Source organism: Alligator sinensis, unplaced genomic scaffold (genome assembly GCF_000455745.1).
Source record: "Alligator sinensis unplaced genomic scaffold, ASM45574v1 scaffold588_1, whole genome shotgun sequence".
Lineage (NCBI taxonomy): Eukaryota > Metazoa > Chordata > Crocodylia > Alligatoridae > Alligator > Alligator sinensis.
In genome coordinates this window covers 1072987-1095118 of record NW_005842244.1, presented here as the reverse complement: position 1 = coordinate 1095118, position 22132 = coordinate 1072987, and the positions used below count along the sequence as shown (strand labels likewise).

The following is a 22132-nucleotide window of genomic DNA, read 5'->3' as shown; positions in this document are numbered from 1 at the left end:
GCTGAAAAACACTGAGTTTAATTTCATCCCAAAACTCTTTTTAGAAACTATCCTTCTCATGTCCATCAAGAAGCTTCATAACTCCTCACTTGCCTGGCATTTCTCAAATGGCTGTCTCTTCAGTACTACAATTCTGTGTTCTGTGCAGGTGTCTCCCTATTTCTACCTACAAGTAATCTCTGGAAATATTATATTGAGAGAAATAAAGAAGCTCAGCACCATTATAAGTGAGACCATTCATGGATAAACCCAAATACAATGAAATAAGTTGATGAAGACTGGTCTTACCGAATGAAAACCAACTTGACCTTTGATGGGGAGGTCTTAATTATTGCAGAGGCATTCTGATGGCTTCTTCCATACAATATCTGATTGTTTATCTGTTTAAAGAAAAATGAAGACAACCAGTTCACACAAAAATTAATTTAAAACAGAATAAATATGCATTGTTTGGTACTTACACTGTGTTATCTAGCACTTCAAAGAAGACTACAGCTGAATGATGATTAAGTGATAGAAAGAAAACATGGGGCATATGAAATACAAATTCCATCAGTTACGAGGACCTTAGGTGCATCAGAGTTGAGCATTATATTATCACCATCCTTTCAGTGAGATGTATTGGTATTCTACGCAAGTCTTTTTCAGGCACAAGCGTGCTGTACTAAGACAATGTATGAAAAAGTGCACAGGAGAAAATAAGCAATGCTAACCTCTCAGTGCTCTCTCTTTCAAAATTCAATTTTGTTTTGGACAGTCAAGGCTATTATCCTGTCATCAGTTCATGCACAAAAGCAGGACAAGATGTGACCCTGAATTCAGAAGTAACACTTTAGTGCTAATTTAGCTTTCTTATTTCCTTTATGGAAAGAAAAGACAAAAAAACGGAATTAATTTGAAGACTACTCTATTTTTCATTATGATTTCAAGACAGACTACAAAATTGCAGCTTTAAAATTCACTAAAAATTAAATAATTTTTCAACATTAGTCACTATGTTATTTTCAAAGAAAAAAGGAGATTGTATTAATAGTGTAATGTTCTCCGACAATTAACTTTAAGGTTTGCTTTGTGCAAGAAAAAAACAGCCCCGGATTTAACTTAGCTTTGCCTGTATGCCCTACACAAGTGTCTATTTCCATCACTGTCAATTTGAGAGAGAAAATGTTTATTCTCCTCTCATATGTTTAAGGAAAATAATGAATACGGTTTAAAGGACTGTTTTTTGTTTGTTGTAAAAAAAGATCAATATAAAGATAAATGATCTAAACATGGCACCTATGACAGCTTTTAATTCATTGTTTTATTTTGTGAAGAGAGCTGCTCCTTAACTGTGCCTCAAGGCCACACTTAGTCCCCAGAGCACTTGCTAGCCACATCTCTTTCTCCAGCAGAAAGAGACAAAAGTGATGGGAAAGGATGACAAAAATGACCAGGAAAAGAGCCAACTTTGTTTTAATTTTTTTGAAAAAGGACAAAACAGCAGAATGAGAGGCACAGGCACATTGCTTATTTTCTCATTTTTACTCTTCTTTGTAGTTATAGTTTCCAGAGTACAGTAAATATGTAGTTTGTAATATGGAAAACAGGGCATCCCTTTCCTAAGGAAATGCAGTATGCTCAAATGTCTGTAAAGGCTATCCTGTACAATTACAAATCCCAGCATGACAAGAGCCTTTGAAAATCAAGAGACACACACTTTCTATTTAAGGGTTTTCATTTGACAAAAGCCACCCAAATGCCATTGCCACTACCAGGTCTAGCTATTTTTTCTAAAGCATCTGAATTCCTTTCCTATTTGCAGGAAAATGACAAGTCAAGCAAGTTTCACAAAAAGATGCTTCTACCCAGCAGAGTCACACTTAGCTACCTTGTCTTTCCCAAGGACAATATAGCTGTCTGGCTGTTTTCAAGGTAATCAAGATGAAGGGAATGTTAGCTAATACAAAATGCCAGAATAATGACAATACTTGAAATGTTTTCTCTTCTTCATGAAATATTTAAAGGATTCTGCTGACCCATTTATTTAACAGGCAAGCTTAGTATTCAGATATACATGCACTCTAGTGAGACTGCGGCAGTATTAGTGCACTTAAGTATATATGCACCCTAAAAAAAAAACAGAGGCCAAGGAACACTACAAAACTGATTTAAAGGACTGGAGAGACCAAGTTATGAAGGAAGATTAGAGGAGCTAAATATATGGGTCTTGGCTCAGTGACAGCTGGGGCTCTGAAGTAACATAATAAACTGTCTACAGGTATTTCAGAGATGGAGAGGAATTCTTTATGATGGTAGAAGGCATGCGACTAGGGACAGGTTGGCACAGTGCTTATGGTACTAGTGTTGGGCACGAGATCTCGATGCAATTTCCTGTTCTGCTATGGATTTCCTGTACTGCCTTAGACAAGTGACTTGATCTCCATGGCTAGAAACAGAAACTGCCAAATGAAGCAGATCAGCTGTGCTGTGATGCCTCATGACACAGATGATCTGCTTCACTGGGTGAAAAAAAAATGGCAGCACCATAGAAAAAAATGGCAGCACCAGTGAGATGTCAGGCAATATGTTTCCATCCTTTGTGCCTCAGTGCTCTCTCTGTACTGCTTCCCTACTCAGAGAGGATAAATGTGTCAGAGCACTGAGCTGATCAGATACAGTAGAAATTAGAGAAGACAGCAAAAACTGCCGTAATTAATTTAAGGAAGAAAAAAAATATGTGATGAAGATTAGGTCTAGCTTATGGGCAACGAGACATACTTGGCTGTGGAAGACTCTTCAATGGCAGTCCTACTCCTTTGCACATTTAAAGCTATTCTGGACAAAACACTTGATAATGTACTGCAAGGAAGCATCATATACTGACAAGCAGGAAATGGACAACATGATCCTGTAGATGTCCAGCTCCAAACAAGGTGCTAGATAAGGTACAATCTGGTCTCCTTCTCTCTTCCTTCCAAAGTTTTCATTATAAATGCTTCTAAATCAGATTGGCTTACATTTTCCTCCTATAATTGGTATGTGCCTTTCCAAAACTGAAAATCCTGAAAGAACTGAATACTTCATATGTTCTCTGCTCTCTCGTTTTCTCTTTTTTTCCCCCCAACTGATGTTACTTACCACTTAAATTCACATTTGAAATAAAATTCACATTTTAACACCAAGGGTAATTCCTCGCAGTAGTACACCAATCCAAGAACAACAAAAAAGGCCACAAACTGGTCACACATACTCATTAGAAAGCTCAAAATGAGGTCAATTCATCTAACATGGCCTATCAGTCTGTACACTCCTGTCAAGACAGAGAACCAGGAACAGCCTCGATGAAAATGTGAAAAGTTCAGGCACTGAGGACACTGTACCCAAAGTTTGAAAGCTGTAACCCATTGTTTGCTATTGTCAGCTCTCAGGATTTATAGTTCTGGAGGTGGTAAGCTACAGCATACTTCTCTAATCAAAAAGTACTAGATAGGAATTTGGCAAAAAGTGAATACTTAGACAAAATACAGAATTTAAACTAAATTTGCACTAAATTTGCTGGCTTTATTTCTCTTAATGTAAAAATAACCTATTCACTAGGAATATTACATGTTTTTCAAATCGTTTAGATTTAGTTAAATTGCCATCAATTTTTCTAAACAGCTGCCTACTTAGATCAGAATTTATAGTCTTTACATTGGCGAAATTAATCCTATTCAACAAATGTATCAAATAGTCTAAAATGTAATTGGCTGCGAGTTGGGCTATAAGTTATAATTATGTAATTATAGAAAAATGAAAATTTGATTACAGTAATGCATTTCCCTAAAGCTTTTTTGTTGTCCTACATAGTTATTCTACCATTACAGACCATATTACATTTTTACTTTTCTTTCTTTTTTTGTTTTCTTTGTTTATAAAGATCAGAGCCTCTTCTGAAAAGAAAATCAGAATTTTGTGGTTTTTTTCCCACAGCTCCTCAGATACCATGGTATCCATCTAGATTTCCAAAGACTACCACTTAAATCAGGGACCACATCAGATCCACAAAAGTCAGTAGGTTGTTTACTCTATGAGGTGGGAATCAAAATTCAAAGAAACGGGTTGGTTTTCCACATAGGCAAGGCAAAGGGAAAAACACGGGGAGGGCACGTGTCCCCCCTGAGACTGGCTGCTGCCAAAGCCGCCACCGGCTTCTGTGGGCAGTTACTGCCCGTCCCTCCCCACCCCTCGCTGCTACTGCAGTCAGCGGTGGCTGCAGGTGGCCCCCACTCACCGCCATGGTGCCCCCCGCCCTCCCCACCCCGATCTTGGGAGGCACCAGTCATTCATGGTTTTCCAGATTAAAGATTGATTATTTTCTTTTAATGCAGGGCTCAAGTATTACTACAGAAAGATTCCCCTTTAAAAAAGGATCTAAATAGATATTAATATAGGACAGATTAGAAGTTACATTTACTGCAGAAAGTGCTCTACAGATGTAACCAAACAGACAATCAGGACACAAGGAGCGCTCTAAGGTAACCCTGGATGGATGCAACATTGGATTTCAGTGTTATAGGTTACAACCCCATAATGAACATTACCAGATCCCATCAGGCTCAGGTTAGGTCATATTTTGTCAGCAACCCATGGTTGTTTGCACTCAGCAGTAACACCCCATAGTGTGTTTTCTGTAGTGGACTAAAAGTGCAGCGAACTTGGGGGTGGGATGGGCGAGGTGGTGGTGTTGTTTATTTTTTTAAAGTTTATCATATAGTCCTTCAGTCACATGCAAGCTGTTGAAATGAAGTAATATTTAAATCTGAAATTGGTCTTCTTGCTTTCATGGACTTAAGGCCTTATCCAGCATTCACTGAAGTTGAGGGTAATTTTCCCTCAATTTCACCAGGGTCTTTGTACTTTACTGTTTAGTCTATGAGGTGCATCTCAAGCCAGCCTTTGTTTCGTCTCCTAGTAATGAATTAGAGAAATTGCCTGAGCTGGGGAAAATCACATGCTCGGTTAGGTAATCATGAAGCAGAGCTACAAATATTAAAACATTCTACAATTTTGGGGGAAGGGGAAGAGACGATATCAGATTCAAGGGTGAATGAAGCCAACTAAGGCTTATCAGGTGAAGCTGCTGAGCTCTATACAGCTGTAAAGAAAATAAGAATAACAGCCACGCATGTAAGTGGGTGAAAATTAGCAAAAAGCTTGCCTGAAATATTTTAATAGGGCTCCACTTTCTTACTCTATCCGAAGGCTTTTGTGGGGAATAAAATAAAAATAAAAGGAAACTGTATTTCTTGTTTTGGGTATCTACAATCCATAATATCAACTCTCTTTATCTTGCATTCTCCAAAGTGATTGCTTGAGATTTTGGTTAGATCTGAACGTTGAACAAAAGTTTTTCTGGTTTTGCCTAATGCATTCAAAAATCACTTTCACCTAGAGAAAGGATAAAGCCTTAAATATTTAATTTCAATTTTGTTGAGTAGGGGATAATTTGAATCTGAAGGATCTCATTGCCATCTGGGGTGAGAAGGACATCTAGCACCAGCTCCAGATAGGAAATCGAAAAAGAGATGTCTTCAAATGCATCATCCAGCAGATGGGCATGCAGGGGCACAAGAGAGACTGGTCACAGTGTCTTGCCAAGACCATATTGATGAACAGGCATTATTACTGTGTGCTTGATGCTACAAAGTAGTCGATAAGCTGCAGGCCAAAGATGCTATTTAAATGGACCTGTCCCGCTTCCTCACCATGAACAGGGCAGTCGACACCTCCCATATCCACAGGACCAGGATAGTTCTGGAGGAGTCACCCACAGGGACTCCGCTGGAAAAGTAGGAGGCTGTGGGACACCACTCCCTACACAGGGGCCATGGTTGTTCTGGAGCAAGTGCTCTCACATGCCAATGCACCGTATCAACTCTTCAACAGCAGGGCAGCGGTCACTAATAAGACCCACAGGACTTGAGGCCAGTCTTCCCTGTACTTCTCCTGACAAGTCAGATGCCATGCAATCCATGATGGTAAGGTCTGTCCCAACTTCATGCAGCCCATAGGCCCTGGAGGAAATGTGGAGCCCCCAGAGCAGGGAAGGGAGGACAAAGAAAGGCAAAAGGAATGCTGAAGCTGCCACAGGCCACTCCCTGTGGTCATAACCTTCTCTCAGGCGAGTGAATCACCTGCTTTCCCCCAATCCCACCCAAGGCACCAGGTCTCCCTCCCCTCCTCTCCCCTTGGGTGCTTAAAATAGCATTTACTATTTAATGGGATTATAAAGCCGGGCAATTGACCCATTCTTGCTATTTGCTCCCAGTACTTTATGGAAGAGTGGAGTTTAAGCACAGATACTTCAAGCACTTACGCATAAATAGCTCCTCCTCCCCACAGAGCAGTGGAAAGGCATCCCTAACATTTATTGAGCTCATCAGGCAAAAGGGTAAACAGCAGTTTTGACAAAACGCCCCCAGGTCAGGGACAGGAGATAGCATGCAGGTATGTCCAATAACTGCTGCAGTTACAGTGGAGCAGGAAGGAGACAAAAAAAGGCCCATTGCAAAAAAAACCCAGACCTTCCTCCCTGTCCAGGAAAGGGACACATGTAATGGAAGGATTCCCGCATGGGATCCCTTGTCTCAGCTGCTCGGCTCTCCCTGCCAGGGTGACTCTTGGGTTGCACACATGGATAGGCTGGCAAGCGCCCCAACAGTGCTTTTCCCCACCCCTCTGATCCAATCCATGGGTGAAGTCCAATGGGTGTTGGGCGACTCTGATTTTCACAGCACAGGCAACCTCTCAGGGTAGCCCCAAACCCCCTCCTGAAATCACGGTTCCATGGCAGCCCCAGACCTGCTCCATCCCACCTCAACTCCTGAAAGCTAAGCAACCCCCACCTTTGTCTGCAGGCCCCACATCTGTGTGCGGAAGGCCAGCGCGCAGTGGCCGGCATGGCAGATCCAGGACAGGAAGCTGAACACCTGCAGAGTGCATGAGCAGGGATCTCTATAAATCACAGAGGAATTCCCCCTTGCAGCAGCTCCTTACATTTTTAAAATTTCACTGCTTGCCCCACCCAGCCCTGATTGGCGAAGGGGCCCTGCTGGCCAGGCCATTTACCACTGATTGCCAGGGAAGCAAAAACTGGTTTTTGCCTCCCTGCCACTGATTGGCAGAGGGGCCCCGGTGGCCTCACTGCTTGCTGCTGACCGGCAGGGAAGCAAAAACCACATGAGAGATGTGCATACAAGGCACCGGCAAAACGAAGAAGAGAAGAAACTCCGGTTACACCCTCTGAGCTCAGGCCACATGTGGTCTACAAAACCAGGATGAGGAACAAATCATGACATATACAAGGGAAACGGACAGGCCAGGAGGTGTTCACATCTGGGCTGGTGAGCCACATGACTGGGGGCTCCAGATAGCCACCTGCTGTTTGGAAGAGACACCACACAGCACAGTAAAGCTGAGAGAGCGGAAGTGGCAGGATAGGGAGTTTATGTACGGTTACCATAAGCCCAGGTTTTCCCAGACGTCCTCTTTTTGGGTCCTCCCATCTCCATCTGGGAGGTTTTTTAAAATATCAGGAAACGTCCAGGATTTTGCTCTGCCTCTGCTTTCCTGGCACACTTCCTGGCTTGCCCTAGCAAGGAGCTGCTTGGGCTTGGGGGAGGGGGCACAGGGCATCATATGCTCTGTGCACAGGCCCTGGCAGCTGCAGGCAGAGGTGCGTGCATGTGTGTGCGCATCTGCAGCGGGGTGGGGAGGTGGGATTCTTTGGGGGCAGCAGGGAGCTACATGGGCAACAGGGCTGGAGGGATCTGCAGGTCAGGAGTGATCTGGGGGGCAGGGTGCTATGGGTCACGAGTGAGGGGCACCAGCAGGGCTGGGGGGGCTATGGCTTGGGAGTGAGGGGCAGGGGTAGGGCACAGGCATATCACTACCCCCACCAGTCATAAACCCCTTCTCCCCCCAACACAGGTGCCCTCTTTTTTGAAACTGGAAATATGGCAACCCTAGTTAATGACCCTACATGGGGTCCACCTATGACACTCCTGACAGGCATCAGCACTGGCTCCTGCAGAGAGCACAATAGCCCTTCCAGGCAGGAGCAGTAGGACAGGCTGCCACCCAGCCTCCTATAGCATGGCAAGCCCCACTCCGGAGACTTTTTCCTGGGGGGAAAAGGAATGGGGGTACCACGGGGAAACGTAAGGGGGACCCCAGGATGCCAGCTGTGGGAGAACATTCCCCTACTGTGCCCTGACTGTGGGATGCTGGGGGGCAAAGGGGAGCCAGGACAGGAGATGTGGTACATAGGAGCCACCAAACCCTTCCTGGTCTGAGGAGGCAGGAAAGCATCTGGTGGTGCCCACTCCGGGGAGTAGCGGTGGGCAAGTGGAGCAGTTCTGGGCTGCCTGAGACCTAATATTAGTGCTGTCAGGGACACCACACCCCTTCCAGGCCCAGTTCACTACCCCCGAGTGCTCGCTGTCACACCATGTGCCTTGACCACCCCACCGCACCAAGCAGTTCTAGCGCAGTCCTGAACAGGTGCAGGAGTGCTCAAAACAGTGGGGAAATGCAGCCCGCTGGGCCAAGGGGTCACTGGGGCAGCTTCTGGCAGCAGAGCCCAGAGGCCCCAGCTCATCTACCCACCAGCTGGGAGGCCTGTGGGGAGCTCTTCCACTCCCCATGGCCCCACTCCTTGCCCAGCTCCTACTGTGGAGGAGTGACACAGCCTTGGCAGAGATAGGCAGCCCCCAAACTTGGGTCAGTTGCCTGACATGACCCCAAGTGTTGGCAAGGGCCATGGGTCCATGATCCTTGAAGGAGGAAACATGGCCGTGGGGGCCAAGGGCATCTTTGACACCCACTGCAGTGATGCCTCCTGACCTGAATCTCTCCCCACACAGAACAGCAGCTGCCTCCTGGTCCACAGCTCTCTCAGACAGATGCTGGGTCCGGGATCATGCAGCTGTCCAGTTCCTACATGGAGAACCCTCTGGTTTTGACACTGGACCCCTGCAAGTAGGGTGCCAGGTCAAAAGCCCCCTACCCTGTGCCTCCCCTCCAAGGTTTTGTGTTTGTTGAGTTCTGGGGTCAGGGGGAATGCTGCTGACCCCAAACCCCCTTCCAAGTTCTGTCATCCCTTTGGAGGAGGGACCATGTTCTGCCATAGGCAATGTTCAACAGATTTTTTTTATTTTTTATTAAATACAAGAAAAGTTTGGTACTGGTTAAAGGATCCGAAGTTAAAGTTAGAAAACACTGGGTCATATGGTGAAATGCCTTTCTGTGGTCTTTATCCTTCAAATCTACTTGTGTTAGGTCCTGTATGACCACGGAAGTATAATGTTTTGTTAATTAGCCAGATCTTTCATAATGGAACAGAAGCCTTCCTTGCAGAGGTTTGAAAAATTGGTCTGTACAAAACACACAGCACCATGATTCACAAGATAAAGAAAAATACATAAGGGAGGAAATAAAATGGGAAAAGGAAAGAGAAAATTAACTTAACTGAAGTCTTCCCACCTCACTGTATCCTTTGTCAGAATAGTCTTCTAAATCATGCATGTGGCATCTGTGCTGTTTGTCACATTTGTGAATAAAGAACATAAGTTCCACAGACAGCAAAAATATCTACAACCACATCTTGTATACTGAGGTGTCATACTTTGCTTTACAGGTGGCATGGAGTGCAGAAGAGCGCATGCTGTATACACCTGCTGCAACAACAGCTTTGCAAATTGCCAGATTAAAATCATATCGCCTTGCATACACCTAAAAAGTTAATGAAATAGCCATTATTTTTTTTACTCTTAGCCCTCACTCTTCCACCACTTCCTTCAGTGAACGGCCCTGAGAATACGATCAGCCTGTAAACGTAGAATTATAGGCAAAGTAAATCACACCCTTGGGATCACCCAACCAAGACGACATTGTCCTGGTTAAGGTCCTCCAGTTTTCATGTCTGGAAACCATTATCTCCCTAGTGGGCTACTGCTGCTGGCAGAACCCAGAATAACTTTAAATAAAGATCTTGAAATACCACACACACACACACACCTTCTACAGTGAGTGAACAAACTGAGAACAGAACATCCAAAACAAAAGAAAAGACACCTGTTAAGACAGAACTGACACCACTCTTTTGACTGGGTGGTTCATTTATAAGAAAGTGTTTAAATTAACAAGTGGCTTATACACCTGATATATTGATGCAGCTTAATTCATGTTTATTTGCATCATGTTCTTAATATTAAATGGTAATTAAAATAATTAATATAATTGTAATTATATTAATTAAATATACCATAAAAGCTGTCTGGGTGGCTTCTGAACTATGACAAAATGGCATAAAAATAAATTTACTGTCATCAGGAGCAGCAGTCCAGAATGTACTTTAGGGAAATTCACATTCTACGTACTGACTATGGAAATTAGCAATTACCCTTTTCCACAAGGAGTGCAGACTTCTAGTGTGAAGTAGCTATATGGCATGGCCCTCAATAAAAGCAATCATCTAACCTTCTAGGCCATTTTCAGTAATCAATAACATTCCAAGGACAACAAGGGAAGGGAAGAATATTTGAGAATCTGGAAGTCAATAATTAACAGTACAGCAGACAGTCAAATCCCAATTGCTTTTTCTAACATTAATAATTCTACTTAAGTAATTCGGGCATCTTTCTTATGTAAAGAGAACAAGAGATCTTTCTTATGTAAATAGAACATTGTCTAAATAATTTTCCTTCATAAACAGTAAGAGGAGAAGAATAAAGCCACTCTTCCAGCATTTATATTTTTTCAACAATGTACATGCACACGCATGTACATTGACTCAGGAACTTGCAGGAAAGGAGACTTCTCTGTAGATTCCTTCTTCCTTTGTGGCAGAAATTAGTAGCTGGAAGATGAGTAATGAGTTCAATAATAAATCCCTTTGAGGTTGCCCAGTGGTATCCTATGCCCATCCAGAACACTAAATCAGTAAAACTCAAACCACAGGAAGACAAGGAATCAAAGCATTAACTTACACACCCCGACAGCCTGAACTCTGCCACTCTAAAATCTGGTAATAACCAATGAGAATAGCTGCAGCACCATTCTACGCTATCTGCATTCAGTGCGTTAGCACAGTTGTAATAAGAGGTGGAGGGAGTAAGCTAAAGCAGCTTGATAGGCATGTGACTGTGATATGAAGCAATCTGGAAGGGCCTCTGGCAAGAGTTGCAAATTCTTCTACCTGAACTCCACAAGTGATCAAATAATGGAGGTGAATGTGATACACCTCACAAGATCCTCTACGTCTCATTTCAAGGTTATAGCATGTATTGCATCCCAGAGTCTTGAGACTGTCAACAGTTAGGTGGGAAGCAAGTATGGTCTCTAGGTTTAACAGCAGGTAAATAAAAGAACAGCATTAAGGTGTGGACGGACATAACGTGTGAACCATTCCGACAATGTCACTGATTGGAAACTGGCTCACAATTGTCTGTGTGTACACAGTTAAGGGTTTTAAGTAGAAGCGGCCCAATTACAATTTTCTGCTCCCCCTTCTCCAAGTTCAATAAAGACCCATTCCTGCACTTTGCTAAAATCTGGGTGATAGTTCACCGAGTGGGAGTGCCTAGATGTGTGCGTAGGGCTGGGAGTCTACCTAGACCCTGCGTCTGGGGTCCCAGGAGCTGGGGGCTCCAGAAATTCCACAGCTTTTGTGGTTTTAAAAAGCGCTTTCCTCCAAGTCACTCATTAATTTACTGCAATTAATGGAAACTGTCCAGTTTTCAATGCATACCAGGCAGGTAGGGTAGGAGCAAGGGTGGAGGGGGTAGTCAGGTTGGGGAAGTTGTCTGGATGCCTGCTTCTGTGTGCCTGGTAGCTGGGGGCTCTGCTGCTTTAAAAAAGCTGGCCAGTTTCCTTCCATTGACGGCAGTGGAATCCTTGGGCAGCGTCCCCAGAGCCCCCAACCCCCCAGGCACACCCCACATCCCCAAGGCCACCTCCCACTCCAAATGAGCCTGGTATACATAAAACCCTGGCCCGTTGCCACCAAAGGAAAGAATTTGACCAGTTCTTTAAAAGTGGCAGACAGCTGCTCCCAGTGCCCCAACCCAGGGATTTCTTCAATCAAGTGCCAGCAACAGAGGTTGAGGCAGTAGTTTTGGCTGCATATCAAAGGAGACAGTTGCCCTGTAAAGGTTGGGTTGGGTTGAGGGGCACTGCAGTGTAGGATGCCTGGAGGACTAACCACACTAGTCATGGAAAGTTGGGTGTCTGCACATAACACTGACCTAGTTCACAGTGAACCAGTCTACACCATTCTAAACTGATTTGTAAGTCTGGACACTAGAGGTTTAAACAACATTCAAACTGGTCTAAGTGTTACATCTGTCCACACCCTTAAATTACATTTGGTGCTTAAAGGTTAAAAGGTTGTAAAATTTGGGAAATGTGATGATGTTTTAGAATAGCAAGTCGCATATGCGACTGCAGGGCAGGTGAAGGTAGATCCCGCTCAGTATAATTCAAAGGGTGAACGAGCGAGTGTGCGCTTTGGGAATACTGGGACATTGCTCAAAGGAGAAAGAGTAAGAGCTGCAGGGGAAAACATCTGCTTCCCTGTTTTCTTCAGTTTGAATTTCCATGAACTTGACAGTGAAAAGACACAAAATGCCACATCTTGTCTGTGCTTTCACAGTCTTGTTTTCATTTTATTTTTGTTTTAATGACACAGAATGGATATTTGCAGGAGTTTTAAATTATTTAGGAAGTTGTATTTATCATGTAAGTTTGCAGTTGAGATGTTATCATGGGCAGGCAAGATGAAGGATGATATACACATTGTAAGTGAGCTTCCTTAGTCCTGTACACTTTTGTATAATGGAATGGAGGTAATGGTCATGAGTTACTTAAGAGTAGAGAGCTGCTGCAAATAAACACCCAGTGTGGGAAATCACAGACAGTCTATGCCTCAATTATGTTTGGGAAGCCCCTGGATATGATAATGATAAGTACCACCATGAGAAAATTCTATCATCAGAAGAAATTTGGAACAGCAGGTAGTAAGTAGCCCTAAACCACACACATACAATAAGGATAAGACAAAATACTGAATAACCTGTTCATTAATTAAGCACCGTCTATTATGCCCACTGAATGAGACAGATCTTACAGGAAAAAAATAGTAGGAGACCATTTAATTAAAGACTGTATCATAATGCATATACACAAGGGAGCTACACTGCTGTTACAAAGGCCATTTTAATTTTGGCTTCCTGGAATTTTTAGTCCTTGAGTTCGCAAACTTAAGGTTGTTGGTTTTTTTTAAACATAGGGTTTTGTGCGTGCAACAAAAGTCACACCATATCAACTGCATAGGTCCATGCCATGTGTGGTAGTCATCAGTTTACACCTCATAGCATGACGACCTCTAATGTTTATGCTCCTGAAACTTTTAATAAGGTGGTCTGTTAGTGCCATTTCAATGCATGTTTACTTCAAGTACATATACACAACATGGAGGTCTTTTAAAAAAGGCAAATAGCCTAAGCCTCATCAACTGCTTTGAATAATTGGGAGTCTATATGAACATGAACAGATCAATGCGCGATTGGCTCCTGTTGTCATTCAAGATGCATTGGTACAATGACTATTGGCTCATCCGGAACTAGAATAAGACAACTATATCATTTCACACAAGTAATTCAGAGCATAAATTTTAGCCAATAGCGGCTTATGTTTCATTTGATCCTAAAGATAAATGAAAGGTGGCAATCACTTACTGCTCAGTAGACACAGTTTGTTCATTTGTAGGGTGGCATTTCAGAAACTGCAAGTAATGGCTTTCACATACTGTAGGAAATGGGAGTTCTCTCTGATTTCATTGGGTGTAGAATTAGGGCTACCCCGAGTATTTTTAAACCTCTCATACGTGCAGTCATTGACATCCAGATTCTCCCCTCACCCCATCCTTCCCCAAAAAAGAAAAACAAAAAACACACGTGAAAGTTTAAAAATAATAAATATTTACAAAATTCACCAGTCTTGTTTCATCCGTCATGGGCAGCCCTACCACTGGTTAAAGACATTATGTGATTCAGGGAATAATTTGGAAGATACTGGAATATCTCTACCCCTTGCTGATTGAACAAAGGTCCTATAAGATTCATTCTGATTATACCCAAAGTTATCTTGACCACGTATCACCAGTCAAATACCTGCTCTATTTGTGTGTCCCTATGTTTGAAGTGGTACATGCTTAAGATGTGCCAATCTAGTTCAACTGATCTTTAATTCTTAGTAAGTAAAACAACATTACTGTGGAGGAAAGGGCAATTTACCTGCTACGCTTTCATGAGAGACAGAGATGCAATTTGGCTTTAGATAATCCATGGGCTCAAGACATTCCCTGGAAGTTAGTCCTCTTTTTCAGGCTAAGAAATGTTAGAAAATACACTACTTAGTACCTAAGCACCACAGAAAGTTGTTGAAAGTATAAAATGACCTCTCACTGAGTCCATGAGGTCAACCCACACCTACTGGTCAGTGACAAGGGAAAAATCCACAGGGTTGAATGAGTTTTCAAGCCTGTGGAGCAGTCATGATGTGGGAAATGCTGCAGGAAGAACAGAAGACTTCAGCAAACAGTGCTGCTCTTCAGCAGTCAAACATCAAATGGGATAGTGCAAAATGGAAAAAGAGTGTTGGAGAAGAGGAGAGCACAAAGATGAAATACTGCATTTTTGGTAAAAGTTCCTGTTCTGTGGAATAACTGGTGTTCAATATGACTATGGAAAAAAGTGGCAATTTTAAATGATAACTGATCAAAATGGACAACAACATAGCACTGTATTTTGTTTTTAGCCAGAGAACTGGGGGAATGGTTGTCAACCACAAAAGCATACATTTTTCTGGGAAACAGCATAAAGAGGAAGTTACTATTTCTTCCTCCTCTTTCAGGGGTGTCTTGCTAAGCATAGTTTGTGAACAGAGTTATCAGCACAGACCTCCCTGACCAGACACTCAATTTTCAGTAGTCTGTGATTTTTGTTTGTCTTTGGAAACACACTTGCCCACTCAAAGCGCAGTTCTCTTTGCTTGTCATGAGCTAATAAAATTCTAGGCACTGGCTCCAAATGTTCATTTAAGGTCTAACTCACAGGATTCTGGGCTCCCCTCTCTCCATACCAACCCATTATATAGTCAGAGAAAATACTTACCTCTAAAAGTTCATCACCAATATGCATTCTTCCATCTCTCGCTGCGGGGCCACTGGGATTGATGCCAACCACAAAGATGCTCATACGAGACCTGTCCTTGTTACCAGCAAGGCTGAGTCCAAGCCCATTCTTATCTTTTTCAAGCTCGATAATGTGCAATTCTCCTGGCAGATCAGCATATCTTTGCCTGATTTTCTCTACAAAAGGGTAAACAGATGCAAAATAAATAATCTAAGAATACACAGAGATATGCTACACATCATCACTTCTCGAAATCATTGGCTCATTTAGTCTATTACATCTGGGGTAATCCCAGAATAGGTTTTAAATAAAATTTGCCATGAGATCCAGGATAATACTCTTTTCTTCCCCTCCACCCCCTCCAATGGATAATCTATACCTAGAAATTGATGAGTCTCCTATAGTCTCTGAGCTATAGAACCCAAGGTCTTTATATGCCTGGCCTGTTTGATATAAAGATCCTCGGTTCAATCCTTATTGTAAATGATCCATCCGGAGTCCTCATATTGCGCAGGCATTATGATACTGCTTCTGAAATGAGGTATTATTTATGTACCATGTGGATTCAGAAACAACACTGATGATATTAAATGGCTGAGATCCCAGCATACTTGTATACATTGCATTCCTTCTAATACTAAGGGGTTTTTTTTAAAAGAACAGGTCAACAGTAGAGATATAGATCTGGATGTCATCTTTTCAGATTCAGAAAACTGAAATAAATAGACTTGAATTATTAAGCATTGTAGAAAAATAGAAGGGAAAATGCTTTCAAAGTAAATACCCTTACGGCAATGCCTTGAGGAATGACTTTCAATCCTTATTTTTCTGCAGTTAAGATTCCTGTTTCTGTGCTAATGTTTCAGGCATACAGCTATAGTACACTCCAGAAGACCACGTTACCATGTGGCATTCCCAAGGCAGATATTCATTATGGGTGCATTTGAACTAAATCACTTTTTAAAATCTTTAAATTAACATAGTTATTTCTTTTGCATCAACCGTTTTCTCATTCATGTTGCAGAATGCTATAGTTTTTAAAAGTTATGGGATCTCTACAGTTAGATTTGAATAAACAAATGTGCTCAGAGCAAACATTTCTATTTATGTGCAGGTCTTCTCACTCCAGGAAACAAATTTCCAGTTCCTACACGTAAAGGTCAGTCACCAAAAGTTTCATGTTCCTTGCTTTCCCTTGACATTGGGTTCCAAACTAGGTGCAGTGTTCAAAAGATAGTTTCTCATATCAGCCAAATCCAGCATTTCAGTAGGGAAAGGCATTAAAAAGCAAATAGAAATACTTAACTGTGACTGGATATCACCTTTACCAAGCAACCCAAGGTGAAAGACTGATGCATTATGCATTAAGAGGAGCAAGGAAAGATATTATATGTATGACTGTATCCCTGAGTCAGCACTAGCAGCTAGGTCAATATTAGCTATTACCATTCTACTACAGGAAAATGTATGTTAGCAGTACAATTTAACTGCTACTAGTGGATGTTTCCAAGGCAACAGGGAGGGGGAGGATCTGAGACAGGTGAGAGACTACAAAATAAAAAAGTGAATAAAAATAGCTGAAAAAGCATTTAGTATAGAGCCACAAGAGCTTGATCCCTGCAATTAACACTCAGTTTCCAGGAGCTTCACTGAAACATCCCCTAGCCCCATGTCCTGAATCCCAAAAAATGCATAATTATTATCCATCTATATTTACAGATTGAAATTAGTGCACTTTAACCACCATTACAAAATTAGCAAAACTTCAAAGAGCTGTAAATGTCAGTTAAGTGCTGGTGACTCGGTTGTCTAAAGCCATTGTCTGCTTTCCTAGAGAGAGAGGGTGAGAACCAGTAAGAGTTAACTTAAAAAAAAAAATGGCTCAGTACTTCAGTTATTAGGTGGCAGGCCTAGAGTTAAGCAAATGCTTCCTTCTGTTTACATCTATTATTCATATCTGTTCAGCTGATTTTTTGTAATGCATCTGAAGCATGAAAAATGCCGTCTTTGGGATACTGCAGATAGTTAAGTAAACGTGAAAACAAGAGCCAACTAAAAACTCAGAGAAGAGGTTAGATGGCATTGGCTACTGCCGGTTCTCTTTAGCAGATTGGCCTTAAAAGGAGATCACAGTGTCAGGTGTATTGGCCTCAGCAAGGAACCATCCAACTCATCCAGGTCCAGGTTCCCTCTTTGACTCCACCACCCAGACCACAAAGGATGTTACACTAATGACCTGACTTCAGTATTTAGCTCTGTAGATCTTAAAAAGCTTCACTGAACTCTTGCTGACTGCAGCTGACTCAATCTCCCTTCAAGCCTACAAAGTAAATTTGAACTAAAGGGTGAAATGTTTGGATTTGTCAATGCCTAAATGGTCAAAATAACCTAACCGGAATATGGACGGCTGGTGGGGAGCTCCTGCCCTGGATATGTGGTTGACCAAGTCATCATCAATATGAAACCAGGGGAAAAAGGGGATCAACCATATGACTATCACTATTTTTTAAACAGTTCTGTAGTTTTCAGTTTCAAGCCTGCCTCAAAAACCTGAGATTAAATGGGAAATATACCAAAGCCCTGGTTTCTAGAGGCAAAAGGGTTCTAAATCCTGCTGTGCTATACTCAGTTCTGTCCCCCATGTTATAGCATTTCCCCCAACCTTTTTCAACTTAGTAGCCTAGCACACTGTGAGCCTCTTCTGTTGCATCTAGTCAGCATTACCAAAACTAACAGTGAGCCATGCTCTCCTCCACAGTAACCTCTCCAAATAACTTCTCAGATTCTTAAACTCTCTTTCTCATTCAGATTCAATGGATCCCGCTCAGTTAGATATAGGTTCTCTCAAAAACACAAACTAGGTTTCAAAATCTAGGTTCATCATGCTTGTGACCACTCCCTCACTCCAAACTTCATTGTAGATTCAGTACCAAACCTAGGTGGTAACAAGAGAGACAAATCCATTTCATCTCGTTTTAGTGATCTCAGATTAACTCCCCTCACAAAAAAAAACAACCAACAAACAAACAGAAATTGGCAATTCAGATTTCTATAAATTATCTCCATCTATGGAATTAAAATGCTGAAAACCTGTTTCCCAGACAGAAGAATAAAAGACAGCCTACAGACCAGATCAGATGTCAATCTGGTTGAGCTACAATCTGTGAGGACCCAGAAAGAAGTCAAATGTGCTAGAACAATTGTCAGTTTCCCAGATCTTCTGAAAGTGTCAAAAGACACCCTAGCATGGGCTGAATCAGCAAAAGGTCTGCTCCAAGTCATTCAGGCCAGTGTGGACCTCTCGGGACTACTCTGCTAGCTGGGAACCGCAGGCACACATCATGCTGAACTTTCCATTATCTCACAACAAACAAATCAATGCACAAAAAGAGCTAGTTATGCCAGCTGTAGGTCACCCAGTGAACCCCCAGCCTCTGTGTAACATTTGATTGCTTGTCAGGTCAGTTTGAACAGGGGGACAGATCCAATAGTCAGGTTTTGGCTCTTAATGTAAAAGAAAGATAGCTGAACTCCACAAAGCTTCTCTATAAAAGTCAAAATACCGTAAAGAATATGGACACATTTTTTATTGTAAGTCATACTTCCAGATTTGCATAGTTGCACTGAGCAGTAACACAGCTTCAAGCTACATTTTTAGTTTTAATATCAACTGATGCAGTACATTTACAAGCGACTTGGGATGTGCTTTGCTAGTTGCCATCAGGAACTGGTAGTCTTTCTTTTTGATATGCAAGATGCCCTGAAGCAAAAGCAAATGGCTGCGGTTTAAGAAGTGCCGCATGTGAAAGCGTGGCTTGCACACATGCAAGCTTGGATGCTTTATTCATACTGCAGAAGTCTAGCACTCAAATTTGATCCCTACCCCCAAGGTCCAGCTCTGCTGGGAAACCTTACCTCTACCACAGCTAAATCAGTTCCCCACTGTGGAAACATTGATGACTTATCTTGAAGCTACATGGCGCATACATGCCACAACAGTCTTAAATATAGGTCAACAAGGTTCTTTGGGTGAATCTGATATGTTTTATTAGACCAACTTAAATAGTTGGAAAACAATTATTAAGCAAGATTTCGGGTTCAAAAACCCCAGCCTGACAAAGGATTTTTGAACCCAAAAGCTTGCTTAATAATTGTTTTCCAACTATTTAAGTTGGTCTAATAAAAGATATTAGATTCACCCAAAGAACCTTGCCTGCCGATGTCCTTAGACCAACACAGCTACAACCTACACCCCTTAAATATAGGTCTGCACCCAGAGGCCTCCCATAGAATCCAGTCATACAAGTAAAGGGAAAACTCAGTGCTCTGGAAAGGTGTTCTTGACCCATTACTGCCCTCTGCTATAGTTCATTTTACTACTCATTTTGTATGCCAAACACATCTGCTTTTCATTTGCTAAAAGCAAAACAGAACTCTACAAGCATACTTCTTAAGCTACTCCCAATCAGTCGCCTAGAGTGGCAGCTAAGGGACAGTGAGAGCACACACACACATGCAGAGAACACTGTACAGCATCTCTTTAGGGACCGCATCAAAACTCACTTCTTGTCAGGAAGATCCAGCAAAACTTTCTTTTTTAAGCCTGATATTAGACGAGGCACTGTTACAGGGAGCATAACAACTGTTTGATCAAACCAATATCCACAGAGTATAGCATTAGTGACAATCAATTCCATGTGCAGACTTGTATTTTACTCTGATCTGGGGAGGGAGGGTTTTGCTGTCCCATAAAAACTTTAAAAAATGTTCCTGTTCCACACTGGACTGAAACCAAGACTTCTGATTTTCTTGTAAGGGAGGAAGGGCTCCCAACCTGAATAGTCAATCATTCAGCAGTTAAATCACACAGCTAGGATGTAGGGTAAAGAAAGGCAGGCAAGGAGCACATGTAACACCCCAAAGCAGCTTAACAGTCCAGTGATGGTGGCATTCATTTGGGATATAGGAACTCCCATGTCAAGCCTCTGATCTGTCTAATTCAGTGAGACCCCTTGACACTAGTCAGTCAGCTGTTTTAGGGTCTTAGGCTTCCTTGCTAGAGCTGTTTGACTAAAAAATTACATCTTCACAAGAAAGACTGCAACTGTCAACAGACCAATGTCAAAAAGGAAGAAGTGTTAAAAAGTTGACGTGGTAAAGGGACCATTTCTTTTCCCTCCTCTGTTGCTGTGCAAAAAGCCCACGTACACAGAGAAACCTCCTCTGTGGAGAATGTGCTCTTCATGAAATTACCATGCCCATTTAGGAAGCAATCATTTGAAACAGTGTCCCTGCTGAGGAGACTAGAGGAGTAAAATGATGAAAGATTACAAAAACTGGGAGGAAATACAGAGTGTAATTCATATGCTGAATGCCCCTCCCTAGCCTAGGGCAAGCGTACATTCATCATGCACTGCTGCAGTCAATGCAGTTTGCGTCTGTGTGTCTACACGTGTGCATGTGCGTGCATATGCGCATGCACACACACGCACATATTCTTTTGTTTTATTTTTTAAAAGCAATGCTGAGCTCAGCAGAGTACATTGTTACTACTTTGGATAATGCAAAATATTGATTTTAATGGTAAGCCCTACCTCTTACTATTACTTAGAACAGTCTTCCAAGGGTTGTCCTCACTGGTAGGCAACTGCAGTGTAAATGCTAATGCACTATTCCCAGTGCTGTCCTTATGTTACTCTTCCAATCTGCATAGAAACATCCTTTGAGTTTCCAGCCAATTTCCTAGAACATTCTAACGATAGCCTCAGTTTGCCTCTTAATAAGAATTGCATAAGATTATTTTATACAAGTATTTACTGCTTAAGCAAACATGCATCTACAGCATCTTCTTTGTAATGTATTTTTCAGCTGTCTTTTCTTCTTCCAGCTGGTATCACTTTTCAGTTCTTTGCCTAGCATCGGGGAGCCAGTTAGCATCTGCTTTTGTAAAGAATTCCATTATCTGCCTTCATTACCAGATACTTTATACAAGGCAATTGTAATTCTGTTGTTATTGCATTACACATAGGGTATTGAGTATTTTTTTGTTTTGGCACTACACAGAGTTGTTTCCACACACAGCAAACAATAAATTTATCAAAACTTCAGCAGACATATCTTACAAACAATATTTAGCCAGATAATGCAAAATCTGTACAGTTTCTTAAAAAAAAAAAAATACACATACATATAATAAAATAGGATTCAAGCACTGGTAAGTTCTTTAGTGCTCATTCTTGATTTTTATTAGCAGATAATTGCCACATTTCAAAAGGAAGCCTTGTCTTCCATTTCCAACTGCTTTCAAACAATATGCCACTATGCTGCCACAATGTTGTCCTGCTCCAGTGACTACTCCTATTATATGACATGAATAGAAATAAGAAATAAATAGTGGAAGATATGACCAGCCAATCAGAACCCAGAATATGATGGCATACTCTGGTATTTTTGCTGTAGTATTTCAATAAATACATAGTGTGCTGTTGTTTAAAAATAACCACCACCCCACAGGAAGCCAGCAGACCGTTTGAAAGTACTGAATTACAAAAAATATATGAACATCCCACATCGAAGTCCAAAGAGTTGCTTCATAGCTGAAACACCTGAGCCAGCTGGACCAACACCTCCCATTAATTGTGTTCAAATAAAAAAATTAAAAAGGAGGGTGCTTTAAAAGAAGAAAAAGACAAAGGTACATTTGCCCATATTAAATAGAGTCTTTCCGGAGAGACAGTGGTGATAAAAAGGAAGTTCTGGATGATGGAACAGTTTTATTTGAAAGATAGTGAATATTTAAAATGTCAACAAGGAATATGAAGGAGAAGGGGGCATATGTGAGAAGCTGACACATTACATTTCAAATTATCTTCTTTGGAGACTGAACCAAGACCTTATTTATTGCTCTGTGTTTG

The 22132-nt window shown here is 41.9% G+C and overlaps 1 protein-coding gene across 10 annotated transcripts in view; it reads right to left on the bottom strand.

Annotated features, from left to right (window-relative positions):
- The window catches only part of PATJ (PATJ, crumbs cell polarity complex component), a 231990-nt gene that overhangs the window by 83304 nt on the left and 126554 nt on the right, over positions 1-22132 (bottom strand). For all 10 annotated transcript variants that reach the window (XM_025208661.1, XM_025208662.1, XM_014521711.2 and 7 more), the window contains 2 exons: positions 15198-15394; positions 289-380 (listed from right to left, as the gene is read on the bottom strand). In XM_025208661.1, the coding sequence (XP_025064446.1) occupies positions 289-380; positions 15198-15394 (289 nt within the window). The remainder of the gene's footprint in view (positions 1-288; positions 381-15197; positions 15395-22132) is intronic.